The sequence below is a fragment of the Mercenaria mercenaria genome, chromosome 9, assembly GCF_021730395.1.
Source record: "Mercenaria mercenaria strain notata chromosome 9, MADL_Memer_1, whole genome shotgun sequence".
Lineage (NCBI taxonomy): Eukaryota > Metazoa > Mollusca > Bivalvia > Venerida > Veneridae > Mercenaria > Mercenaria mercenaria.
The window spans coordinates 74,733,887-74,747,859 of record NC_069369.1 but is presented as its reverse complement, the minus strand read 5'-3'; the positions used below and the strand labels follow the sequence as shown (position 1 = coordinate 74,747,859).

The window sequence follows — 13,973 nt, the reverse complement described above, 5'->3', positions numbered from 1 at the left end:
TTACTGCTACATGTGTAAGGCTTTTTATTACACACGAACGTTGTAGAGATTAGACAGGTTTGGCGCAAGTAAACTCCCCAGTGGTGTTTTATCACCGAGTGTTCCTTTATTATGTTTGTGTCCGTTTGCTACTTCTAGTATGCTATCATTATTGCTTTCGTTTTGTGTTGTGGTAAGAGCTGCTGGCAGGGTGCGTGGTATACATTTACACATACCCATATTCACATGTGGAGTGCGGCTGCGTTCGCCGATTGTGGCATTGTGTCCTTGTTTTTCTGTCGTTCAATAATATCTAGTTTACGTCACCTTACTCGATCATTCAGATTCATTTCCTTTTCATACAAAAAGAATTCCGTTTCAGTAGCCGTACTCGAAGCAGTCAGATCTGAACCCGCTTGTAACAAAAAATCAACTAAGGTCCCAATGACATGCGTCTGTTAGCACACGTGAATATTTTTATTTTGCATTTATGTAAATTTTATTACAAATACAGTCATGTGAACCCGTTTGTGTATGTGTAAATTTTAATACTAGATATAAATTATGGTGGGTACCAAGTGCAAATTGACTTATGCATAAGTATATGCAGATTTTTTTGTCATGTGATCGCAGTCACTGATCTGTTTAACCGTTTTGTGGTCGTTTGGAAAATCTTTACTAAATCAAAATTAACAATACGTTCACATGACAATAATACTCAAAGTTAAAAGTCATAATGATTCTTTAAGACATTATATAATTTAAGCAAAGTTTGCATCTTTGTAAAATTTTAAGTGTGTGTTATCATAGATGTGGCCGTGCCAGGACATTGAGCAATAAACTGCGAAATAACGTTCTATTTTTAAATTAGGTGTCACAATTAGGAGTGTATGATAAAAGAGTTTTCCCTTCATTACCAGACTTATAAGATTACGACAATGCTTCAGTCCCTTGTTGCATGTTTGAATCGTCTATATATACGTAATTTAGTGCTGATGTGTATACATTTTTAGTCACACTGTCAGACAGACATTACTAACGTTCTAAAATATTTTGTCTGTCACCATGGAATGATCGTCTGATATTGAAAGCTTTGCCATTTTTTATTGTAAATGTGCACACTTTGGTCTAATATTTCATTGTAACAGAAGACGGAAGTTTCTTTTTACAAAAAATCGACCGAGTGATCTTAAACTGTAAATTCTAAAATTAAACATACATTATTTAATTACACAGAAGGAAACTTTTAAATTCTTATTTTAAAACCGAGATAAGAGGTAAAACAAACCGAGATATCAGATATGAGACACCAAGATACAGAAACGACTGGTGTATCTGGAATGTTCGCGTTTTGGGACAATGTTCTCAAATTAAAAAGGAAATTTAATATTTGCATTTCATAATATGAAAATAGCTTTGTCACCGCAAAGTATTTGACATAATTTGCTGTTCGTATTTTCGGAAAAACCAGTAAATAATATTTTTGCGTCACCCAAATGTTTCTTACCTTATAATGTATTTTACATCTAAACTAGAATGTATAACATGCAAGTCTTTGTTAGATAATCTGCTTCAGTGATAACTGATACTTTGCCGAGTTGTACTATTTTGGTGAATTGTACCCCATTCTTTATGTATATATAGTTAAAAGGGAAGTAAGAATTAACTACCTATTCATTATCTTTGGTATAGAATTTCAAGCACTATGACACCCGCCAGTCATTTTAAGAAACTGAGCAAATGAAAGATGTTTTAGGGATTTTCCCTTGCTATTGGTATTAGCATCAGTTTGAACTTCCTCGTGACTTGTGTCACAGTGTTGTTGTTATAAAAATACCCCATTCAGCCTTACTGTATTAAAAAGCTTAAGTCGTTTCCTTTTTATTTAATAGTCTGTTTAACATAGATGTTCTTGTGAATAATACTTAAATAGTACGTACTTTACCGAGTTATAAGAACCATTGACCTACAGGTTAGTATCCGATGCACTGACCTCTTCCACTCCCAGTACGTCATTGTTAGTCAGTCTGTTATTTTTGGTTTAAGTTCTATACCGGATTTGTCAGATTAACGTTTATTTTGGGTGTTTATTTTTTTCAGCTCCATGAAGAATCAGAGAGAGTGTGTAGTGAACTTAGAATACAATGTAGTAATCAACAAACTCGCATCGCTGAACTGGAGCAAGTTCTCAGGTCATCAGACAATGAAAAAGATAGAACTATTAATGAACTTCGTGAAAAAATAAACCATATGACACGTGAATTGACGTCACGTGACACTTTATGTACGACATTAGCAGAGGAGACCCGAATGTTGCAGAAACAACTGGAAGATGTTGCCCGGCAGTGTCAAGAGCTAGCAAAACGCCTTACAGAGCAGGGACACAATACTGATAAAATTGTTCAAACAGCTCTTAAGGCAGTAAGTTCAAAAAAATATTTTGATATTGCTCAAATATTAACAACCGAAGGCTTGAAACATACAATGAAAAAACAAAAGATATGGAAATGTCACCTACGCTGTAGAGAAATAGAGCACATTTTTTTATTAATACGATTTTAATGATTGATTTAATTTTTGGCAGTAAAAGATAGAAGAGATGAGATTTAAGTATTTCGAAGGCAACCTTACGATATGAAAATGGCATTAAAAGACCTTATAAGGATGCTAAACTTAATAATTGCATTCTTGGCAGAGCTGGACATATGAGCCGTGCCATGAGAAAACCAACATAGTGGCTTTGCGACCAGCATGGATCCAGACCAGCCTGCGCATCCGCGCAGTCTGGTCAGGCTCCATGCTGTTCGCTTTTAAAGCCTATTGGGATTGGAGAAACTGTTAGCGAACAGCATGGATCCTGACCAGACTGCGCGGATGCGCAGGCTGGTCTGGATCCATGCTGGTCGCAAAGCCACTATGTTGGTTTTCCCATGGCACGGCTCATATAAACATTAACTGTATACATATTTACAAAGAAAGCTAGTTTATTTGACCCTAGATTTTAGACAAAACAAATCTTAAGTTGATGTTGGGTTGCAAACCTTCGGAACATTGACAGATTACTGACTTATTTCAGTATGCGTTTATGTGATGTTTATCATTCATTAACCTTTGAAATATGTCATTACAAAAGAGATATACAACATGACAAGGCGCCCCATTACATTGTATTCTTATTAGGTGATTTCACCTTTTAAATTTCACCTAGATAATTTTGTTTACATAAATTATGAGACATTATCACATGTAACTGAAAAACAATGGCAAAAAAAAAAATGATACAAATTAAACCTTAAATCCGGTCTATATTATACTTTATTTGTGACCTGACAAATTGCAATCCAGTATCGACTAGTCTGACAGCTATATACATTTACATGACTGATAAAGGGCAGATTTGATAAAGAAGACTTCCTGATTTAAACTGTTTCTCAAAAGTAGCATAGAAGACAGGTTCAAAGGAAGCGCTTAAAGAATAAGATTATGATATTGATTTGTTGATATGATTGATCTTTCCCGCCAAATAAAACTCCCTTTGATCCCCTGATGAGACTTTAGTTAAGTTATTGCGGAACGGCCCTCGAACATAGCGACTTCCTTGTGTTTAAACACCAATCAAAATGTGCCTTTCTGTTTATATCTCCGTAGCTTATGATTTAACAACCTAGTTTCCTGAACGAAGGAAAACGAGTTTCCTGTATGTTGGGAAAAGAAATTTATTGGGTGAAATCCTATAACGTGTTTGAAGAATATGCTGTGTCACGTACCTGGTTTAAAATTCAGGACTCACTCATGTAATTTTACCAATATGAAAATATAAAAGAATGACTTTTATTAGTAGGCGTGATGTACTCATTTATGCACCACAGTTTTGAAATGTTCAGGACTCACTAGTATTGAATAATTTCCTACATGCCCCGCCCAAGATTAATTACAACGTGAACATGTAAATAAAGGGGACTCGTTGAGACATTTTGAAATATATATAACAATAGTTTACAGAGGTGGTATTAAGGTGGTGTGCCCGATGCATGCGTAATGCATGTTAAGTGTATACGAAACTGGTGATTTCAACACTTTAAGCTTGTTAATGTATATCTTGTCATGTGGAGATTATTTTAACAGGAAAACCTCAAACTCATCGGTTTAAACTGAATTTTAACCTCAAAACCAAGACGAGATACTCATCGGTTTAAACTGAATTTTAACCCTTCAGTAGGCCCTATATGACGGGCATTTATAACGAAACGGAAAAGAACATGTTTGAAATAAATTCAAATTTTCTCGATTAGGTTGAAATACTGTGTATGTGTTTTGGCTTGATTTGAGAATTTTTCCATCATTTTGTTTTTGAAACCCGCTTTTAGACCTTTTTTTTTTCATTGTTTATGTACAATTTCATTTATTTTTACAGGGCACTAAAGATGGTACAGAAGCCAGTAAAACTATCATTGAAGAAAATAAGTCCCTTAAACAGAAAGTTAGAGAGGTATACCATTTTGTTAAATATAAAATGCATTTTGTCCTACATATATTTCTACATAGCATAGCACTAGCACCTTGTTATTGGCAAATTATGTGAAATTATTAGGTATAAATTTACATTTTTTAATGTGGTAATTTGTGTAAAGCTCTCAAACCACGCTATTGATGTAGTGTTTTTTTTTTGTAAAGATTACAGCTGACTTCAACTATTGAAAGTTGCTGGGGTTGAAAAATATAAACGGTTTACACATTGATTAAATATTTGTGAATTGTATGTGTGATTTTATTGAGATATACTTGATATCTGTTACTGTGTACTACAATATTAGAATATTTTGTGTTTTTGAGCCGTTGACGGTCGTAACCCTTTAAGAGCTTTTACTACTTTTTAGCTCGACTATTCGAAGAATAGGGGAGCTATCCTACTCGCCCCGGCGTCGGCGTGAGCATGAGCGTTAGCGTCACACAAATGTTAAAAGTTTGTGTACCACCCCAAATATTTTCAAAGTCCATTGAGATATTGCTTTCATATTTTGCATACTTGTTTACCATCATGACCCCAGTCTGTAAAAAGGAGGAGGCAACTCTGTCAAGCATTTTGACTGAATTATGGCCCATTTTCGACTTAGAATAAATGTTAAAGTTTGCGTACCACCCCGAATATTTTCAAAGTCCATTGAGATATTGCTTTCATATTTAGCATACTTGTTTACCATCATGACCCCAGTCTGTAAAAAGGAGGAGGCAACTCTATCAAGCATTTTGACTGAATTATGGCCCCTTTTCGACTTAGAACAAATGTTAAAGTCCATTGAGATATTGCTTTAATATTTTGCATACTTGTTTACCATCATGACCCCAGTCTGTAAAAAGGCGGAGGCAACTCTTTTTTTGTGAATCCAATACTGGGTGTATAATAAGTAGGTGTTTTCTGGCCCCTAAGTTCCTTGTTACTTTTTTATCCAACCATCAGTAATATTCCTGGACCCCAGTGTGTCTTGTTTTCCGCATACAACTTCCTCGCACATCAGAGATTCAGAAAGCCGAGTGACTTTGTACTGTTGCTTGTTTGATGCTTTCTGGGTATTCATTTATTCTCTCCCTTGATAATGCTTACGGAAGGCATATTTTTAGTGTATGAACTGGAATAACTGATATGGTTGTTTGTTTGTAGATTACAGAAATGAACAAACGATGGCAAGATTATAATAATCAGAGGGAGGCCTACGTTAAAACTCTGCTCACAGATCTCAATGGTTTGCAGAAACGTATTGAGGAACTCTCTGGCAACGCCATACCACATGAAACACAGGTTGAAATGAACCGAATACTTGACGAAGCCCGTCGTTTAACACGTGAACTAGATGAACAAAAACGCGTGACGGCGCGTACAAATAACGAGCGTGATCGGGTAATTAATTATCTAATCAAAATATTACGATTCTAAGACGTTACTTACTGGTTCAGTAAGACAATACAGCAGTATCAATAATTTTGTTCTTTTTAACATTATACACTGTACATACAGACTATCTGTATGTAACGGCTGTGACAGCATGTGCATTAGTAACAGACTGTTGCAGTAATAGTAGTTTAAGGATCAAATGATATTTACCACTACTTTCATATATATTAAACGAATTAAAAGCACTTCTAACTAGTATCTGTAAGGATGTTGAAAATGCAGAGATGAGAGAGAGAGAGGTACAGACAAAGAACCTTAAACAGAAATATCTTTTCGTTATAAATAATGAAAAAGTACTATTTTAATATAATATCGTGTTGTATATAGATACCTTTCTTACAACGTGCTTGTGAATTTAGATATAGTTTCAATGAAAGAAACACAACTTCTTTTTTGTTTCAGTTTAAACGAGAGCTTGAAAACGCTAACGGCGTGATTATCACGTTGAGAAATGAAAATCACGAATTAAAAAGACTAGCAGAATCGGGGTCCTCCCACGAATCTTCAGAGACAATAAATGCTTTGAAAGCGCAGATACGTATTTGTACAGAAGATTTCGAATCTGAAAGAAAAGATAGAGAAAGGGCTGTTTCAAAAGCATCAAGATTAGAACACGAGTTAGAACGATTGAGAAAAGAGGTAATATCATGTACACTTTGTTGTTTGAAAACTGTTGCCTTTAGAAAGTTTACATGATGGCAAGATTTAAGTGTCCAAACCTTGCTTGCTGTTTACTTACGTACACTCTAGGCCAGATAAAATCATTGTTTTGAACTGAACTTAAAGTCTTGAAAAGGGACTTATCAAAAAATTTCATGCATGATAAATTGAAATGACATATACCAACAGATTGATAGATTGATATAAGTAACACTATGTGTAGTCAAAACTATTGCCCTTAGGTCCTTGAGCAATAGTTTTAACTATTGACTGGCAGCCATTCAATAATTGTTTTGTTACATGACATCAGAATTTTTGACTTACTAGCCTAGTACAAATGTGTTGAATATTGACCAACAGTTTATATAAGGAGTCGTGTAATAAATATACACATGAGATCTATATTCACTCATAATACTCATTAATTGCTTTATTTTCTGACAGAATGAGAATCTGAAACGTGAGGTATCTAGATTTCAAGCCAGTCCCCAGATACAGTCACCATATACCGATCCTTTCTACCATTATCCGTCCCCTGGAGCACCTCACGGAAATTTCAGCAATGAGGTATTTACTATTTTCCTATTTACCTATTTATATATACCGATAAATATCTTTTCCTAGTAAATATCATGGGAATAACAAGGGAAGTGAAACAGCTATTGTATTAGTAGACTTGTATTGTATTAATCAGCATGTCTGGAACAGCTGTTTCTCGTCATTGTTACTATAAATAGACGGAGTAAGAGCGTAGTCGGGAATTCCGATCTGGTTTAACTTTCATTTTCTTTCGAGAAATTGCTACCGATTATATCAGAAAATCATTCAATGCAAGCAGGTATTTGCGCCAATTAATAAATATAGTTTTGGTATGATTATATGAACGAATGGTTAATTTACGACAATTACCAGGCAAGCGTAACAGTGAAAAAAGCCATTACTTGAACCACACATTAAATATGAAGTACTCGTCGAGATGAAAACCAACAAAAACATATGATATTTGAAATATATCTTTAAAGTATTACACTTTTAAAGAGATACGTTGAAAGAAATACTCTCAGTTCTTTTGAACAGTAATATTTTGTAAACTGTCCTTTGGCTTCCTTGTCGAATTATTCCGATACAGAACAAGTGCATATTATATTCATCTGAGTAGATACTTGGGAAATCAATTGTTTCTGTTAAAGGTCGGAGTTAATAGTTCACTGAACAAAAACTATATGCAATATTTAAAAATGTAAGATGAGCGTTCACGACTGATACTTAGTTTCACATATAAAACAAACAAATTTTCTTTAGATATATTACTCATCGATTAAAAAATACGCGGTTTGCTTTTTTTCACTGTGAAATTACCAAATATATTTAACAGTTACATTTCAACTTTATTTAAGACTGTGGGTATACACATATCAGCGTATTAAACATATTTTCTCCATTCTTGAATGAGTTGCAACTTTTAGTTGGTGTATCAGGGCACATGAAAAGATATATCATTACGTATCTGATACATTATCATTTCTAATTATTGCAGAGGCTGGCTGCACGTGGTGTATCAAGACTTCCACAGGAAGCAGTCCAACAGATAAACATTGACAGATATAACGTAATAGACGGATCAGATTTACATGCTGATGGTGAAAACCACGTGCTCAAAAATGGCCGCCTCCAGGACAATGAACAAACATTAGTTGTTGCGGCCAGTAAGAAAAGTGATGATGACTACAATTCGTTGAATGCATCTTCCATTTCGTCAAAAGAGCGCTGTTCTCCCTCCCCAAGACATTCTCCGAGGAGCAGCAGGGATAATTCGCCTATAAATAGTGGTTTACAACAAAATTTAACCACGAAAACTGGTGACGTTTTAAGATGCCCAAAATGTAACAAAGAATTTACATCAGACGAACACCCGGAACTTCTTGAACATATGGACTCTTGTGCTTACTAAATATGTTTTATTGTGAAATAATCAGTTTTAAGTGATCGGAAATGGCGTTGTTTCCTCTTGCGTTACTCATCCTTTTCCTATGTAATATTTCAAGTGTTTCCGGACGGTGTTTCCGGATCGTACGAGTAATAAAGTATAAATACTTATATGGTTTCTGTGTATTACGGTATCATTGATTGCAAATCTGCACGTTCTTCCATCATGTTTGAACACAAAAAAGCGGACTTGAAATTACATGGTGTCTATACGAAAGTTTCAAATGCATAATTCAATCAAACAGCTTTTTAGAACGACCAAATTACTGTAACTACATTTTTGTTATCTGTAAATAGGTCACGCAAGTGTAGATAGAAACTGTAATGTGGGAAAAGATATCCTGCGGCTTTTAAGAGTGAAGAAATCATAAGATAATTTATCGTTCACTGTAAATACAAAGGTAACAGAAGAATGCATGGAAGCGCCGAGCTTACCTCGCGCATCTCAGCCGCATAACCCAAGTCCACGAATATTGATTGCGTGGAGTAATGATAGCTCGGACGATGTTCGTCATAGTTTCAACAAATATATGTTGAAAAAAATATGTTTTAATCATTAACCATATTAATAATTAGGAAATCAATACAAGGGGGAAAAGAGAGGGAGGGGTGGGGTCTTGGAATATTCAGTCAAAGGAAATGCATGTTTGTTTTGACCCAACATTATTCATATTGTATGGAGACACTGTACAAAAAATCCTCCGCCGAGCCGAGCCAAGCTCTAACGTCACAGGCCAGATTATCCGGTTATAATGTAATTGACGTTGCGCTGGGTATACGAGAGAAAATTAGAATTATCATATGTCAGTTCGTTTAAAATATAAACGTATCGGCGTTCTATGATATATATTCTACCTAAATTGAGTCCTTGCTTTAATGACTGAAGAATAACCGCGATAGATTATTGCGAGCATTTAACCGTTAACGTCTTGGATAGATGGTCAGCGGAATTTTACATTCCAAGCGGGATTAAAGCCGCACATAAATGAGGGGCGTGTTATTCACAAATTAAGATAATTTGCATATTGTACATGATTGCCAACCAGTATATCTTTCGGAAGACGAACAACCTCCACCCGGGCAAAACCTCTACTGCCCAGCTTCACAAGGCGTAAATAACGATGCTATAATACAATGATAGGAAAGGGTTGGGATGAGTATGACTTAGTGTTGTAATATCTTCTGGTCCATTGGGATCATGGAGTCCATTCAATATCTGTGTAATAAAATTCGCATACGCCAATGCTAGAGGGTCGTGAGGGGTGCTGCTCTTTTTAATCAGACTGATCAAACCAAGCATGCTTTGTTTTTGCTTGGTTGCATTCTATGCTTCGAAAGGGTCTTCTTAATGCCGTACGAGGAGGCAGTAAAAATTTCTCACCGTAGTTGGATTCAGCGCTTTATGTTGTATGGTCCTTTGGGATAATGGAGTCTATTCAATGTCTATGGGCAATAGAGTTTTGCTTAAGCCGGTGTTAGTGGGCTTGAGTGTGTTTGCTGTCTGCGTTACCTTTCAAAAACAGATGCAATCAAACGGGGGTCTGCTGTTATTTTGCTTGGTTACATGCTATGTTTCCAAAAGATCTTCTTATAGGATTTATTAACAGTTAAAACAGCAATATTAAAGGGTCGTGTGGTGGCCGTAAAAAGTGTGCCTGTACTTGGATTCAGTGTTGTTATTTTTTCTGGTCCAATGGGATCATAGAGTCCATTCAATATCTATGTAATACAATTCCATTTAAGCCGTTGCTGCGGGAAGAGGGGATTAGGGGTGTTACTCTTTTGATTACCACTCCCGCTAATATTTTGCTTGGTTGCATTTTATGCTTCCACAGGATCTCGTAATAGATTTTATTGTTCTTCTGATACATACATTTCTTCTGGATGCAGTATTTTTTATGGAATACTTTAAGTAATGTGTTATTTAAAGGCCATTTCATTCAATTCACAACAATTTTACTCTTGCAAAATGGCTTCAAATAAAGAAGAGAGAGAGGGGGGGGGGGGGGGAGAGAGGAGGTAAATGCCATGCATTTTAAAATAAATTAGATATACTTTCCAAATTATACAATTATACAATCCACTAACATGTTTTAAACAAACCGAGCCTGCTGTTATTCTTCTTGGTTGCATTCTTTGCTTCCATAGGATCTTTTTACAGATTTTACTAAGTAAAAATTACTTTATATCGTAAAATAAGGACAGACAAAACATTACAACTATGAGATAATGTTCATTTTATGAACTACCCCCACTCATCTCAACCTCGCGTTTTCTACCTATTCTTAATGACCTTGGGTATCTTGCCAGATTTTATAAATATCTGTATACCATTTATAAAGATAATTGATAGATTTAGGACATTTTTTGTTTTGCTTGGTTATATTAGGGGAATTTCCTTTGCAGTCAGATATTAAATGTTGGTAAATTTCCAGGTTCATGTCTAAACAGGTAGAAATATTATCTAGCTATTAAGATTTAGATAACTATCTTTTCCCTATTTGAATGTTTCTAAAAATATGAAACGAAAAGTTGAGTTTTCCGACTTTTAGATTATCGTGATTAATTTCCGTTAATCTAGAAAGCAGGAAGATTAATCGTATTTTATTTAAACTGAAATGATTCATTTAAGGCTAGACAAAATAACATTTAAGGATATTTTGAACAAAATACATACTTTATGAATATATAGTTTAAGATTCATATGGTGACTAAACTACATCTGTATTATTTTTTTCTTGATAAAACCACAGTGAATAAAACCGAAAGAAATGGAGGGGAGGTGGGTACTTGTTAACAATTGTCAATAATTTCCAGATCTGTCAGTTCGTAAGTCGAAGAGGTATGTATTTTCAGTAAAATCTGTCTGATAATTGCAGAAAGAGCTATTGATATAAAAAATTATGTTTCTTTTAAAGTCAAACTATCTGCAAAGACCATCTACGTAATTGCAAAAAGTGAATCTTTCTAGGGAATCTATCAAAGCACCAGTAGGTCAGTTTCACGTCGGCAAACCCATAGGACGTATTAGGACCACTTCCACTTACTAATCATGAGTTCTAGCCATATCTGACTGGTTCACAGAGTGAACCGAAAGTCTGACTGTACCAGATATGGAGACAAAAACAGTAGCTCAAGCATTTATTGACAACTTCCTGCGCGGGATGGAGTTCCTTTGCTAATCTATTCCGATCAAGGCAGTGCTTAGAATCAAAATTGATGATATATTTATGTCAAATGCTGGGGAAAACGCATGCTACACCCATGACACCAAAAGCGAATGGCTTAGTAGAAAGGTTCAATTGAACCCAAATTTCTTATGTTAAAGTCAAACTGTAAATCCTACAAAAAATCATTGGGATACATATCTACAACAGGTAATGATGACATATCGTTCATCCCGAAGCAGCACGAAGATCACTCCAAAGAACAGGGTATTCAGGTGTGAAGCAATGTTTCCTAGGCATGGTGTTATTGGGCATTCTCATGAAAGACTGTGACCATTATGTAATAGATATTAACATTAGTTTAAGCAAATGCCACGTAATAGCCAGAGATAACCTGAAATTACCTCCGACGTACCTGAAAAGGCACAACAGTACCTCTAAGAGAATAACTTATACAACCAGACAGCATGCCTGGCTATATGATCCTCCAAGAAAGTTTGGGGTCAGCTCCAGATTGGCAAATAAATGGAAGGGACCATATATTGCCACTAGAGTCAATGACGATTGAGTATATCTTGTTAAACGAACACCCAAGGATAGGACAAAAGCTTACCATATTGGCTGTTTACATCCATGTCGTGGGATTAAGGTCTCCCGATGGACCCACATTCAAAATATAAAGGATTTGTGCCAAGCACGCTAATGTGTGAGAGAATGTCGAACAAAGTTAATAAATTATCACTTTAAATGTATATCTAACAATAAATAAATGTGTCAATATGTAAATCCATGTATTACATATAAATGAACTGTGGACAAACAAGCAAGTGCAGTGTGTTTAATTTAATGTGGTATCCTCAAATAGACCTCCACCAGCTACAGGCAGGCTGGCAATGCAATAATAATAATTAAGGACACTGCTAGTTGACAATAAGGGTCAAGTCCTTATATAATATTTTGTAAATATTCCTATCTTTCATAGAGAAATGTTGGCCATGTGAGGCGATGTTGCCAACAAAAAAAAAACAAAGACAAATATCAAACAGGGAATGCCACGTACCAAAATCGCAGCCTCCCCAAAACGAAACCTACAGCACGCAGACGATCACACCACAAACACACATACACATACACGCGCACACACACAAAGCCAACACACGAGGACAAAACGAACAAACAAAGGAACACACACATACACGCGCACACACACAAAGCCTACACAAGAGGACAAAACGAACAAACAAAGGAACACAGTGGGGCACCGCCTTGGAACGGTCAGTGGCAAAAACACCACTGGGGAGCAAGACCCACCTGAACTGTCATCTGTCTTCAACAGCCCATGGGAGGTTGGCAGTTTATGTCCATTGTATAATGCTTTTACAAGGATCACAGATCTTGAATTTCACTACTCTGTGATCCACTCTGAAGTGAATGTCCATACAGAAACTTCTAAATGACAGAATGTGTTTTACTTGCCAAAGTACTAGTTCTAAAGACTACGCCAGTACAGTGGAAAAGAGGCAAACCAGGAACAGAAAGTTGTAATGTCCTTGGTGGACGGATTTGATGATAGGAAGAAAAGAAAGGATGAGTGGATTATTGGTTGGAAAGATGGATTTAATCTAGCCAAGACAGGAAGGAGTGCGTCGACTGACAGGAGAGTGGTCAAGGACAGAGATTGAAATAGCAAAAGAAGATTGGAGAGAGCAACGGAGGAAAGAGTTCGGAGATGAGGAAAGAGTAGCAGTAAGGATGAAAGAATGGCAGTACAGAAAGACAGGATGGTGATAAAGACAAAGTAGTAGACAGATGAAAAGATGAATTGACAGTTAAGGGACGTGAAAGTTGCGAGAGCAGAAACTGCAAGTGGGAAAGTAGGAGGACAGCGAGTGGAAGATTTGGCAAATAGTGGCAAAAGAGCATTGGAAAAGAGTAAGTGTGTAAAAATGCATGACGTAGAGGAGGATGGTTTGAAAATGTATCCGGATGATATTGATCTAGGTAAGGAAGCGGCCGATGAATCGGGTAAGGAAACTGACAATAAAAGAGAGGACAGAAATAAAACAGACAGACCGGGACGATGAGTTGAATAGTGAGGCGGGATCATCAGGTTCATCTTAGAGGTTTCGGAGTAGCCTCACGATATTCCAAAGCCTTGGAGAAAGACATACTTGATCCTTCAGGTAGGATTATCTTGTATGACTATAGGCAAAGCGAGACTGGGGCGTGAC

The 13,973-nt window shown here is 36.1% G+C and overlaps 1 protein-coding gene across 4 annotated transcripts in view; it reads left to right on the top strand.

The window, feature by feature from the left end:
- The window catches only part of LOC123547485 (NF-kappa-B essential modulator-like), a 53,327-nt gene extending 44,641 nt beyond the window's left edge, over positions 1–8,686 (top strand). For all 4 annotated transcript variants that reach the window (XM_045334634.2, XM_045334636.2, XM_045334635.2 and 1 more), the window contains 6 exons: positions 2,080–2,400; positions 4,394–4,468; positions 5,639–5,875; positions 6,332–6,568; positions 7,034–7,156; positions 8,127–8,686. In XM_045334634.2, coding sequence (XP_045190569.2) covers positions 2,080–2,400; positions 4,394–4,468; positions 5,639–5,875; positions 6,332–6,568; positions 7,034–7,156; positions 8,127–8,540 — 1,407 coding nt within the window. In that variant the 3' untranslated portion in view covers positions 8,541–8,686. The remainder of the gene's footprint in view (positions 1–2,079; positions 2,401–4,393; positions 4,469–5,638; positions 5,876–6,331; positions 6,569–7,033; positions 7,157–8,126) is intronic.
- Positions 8,687–13,973: the final 5,287 nt, after the last annotated feature.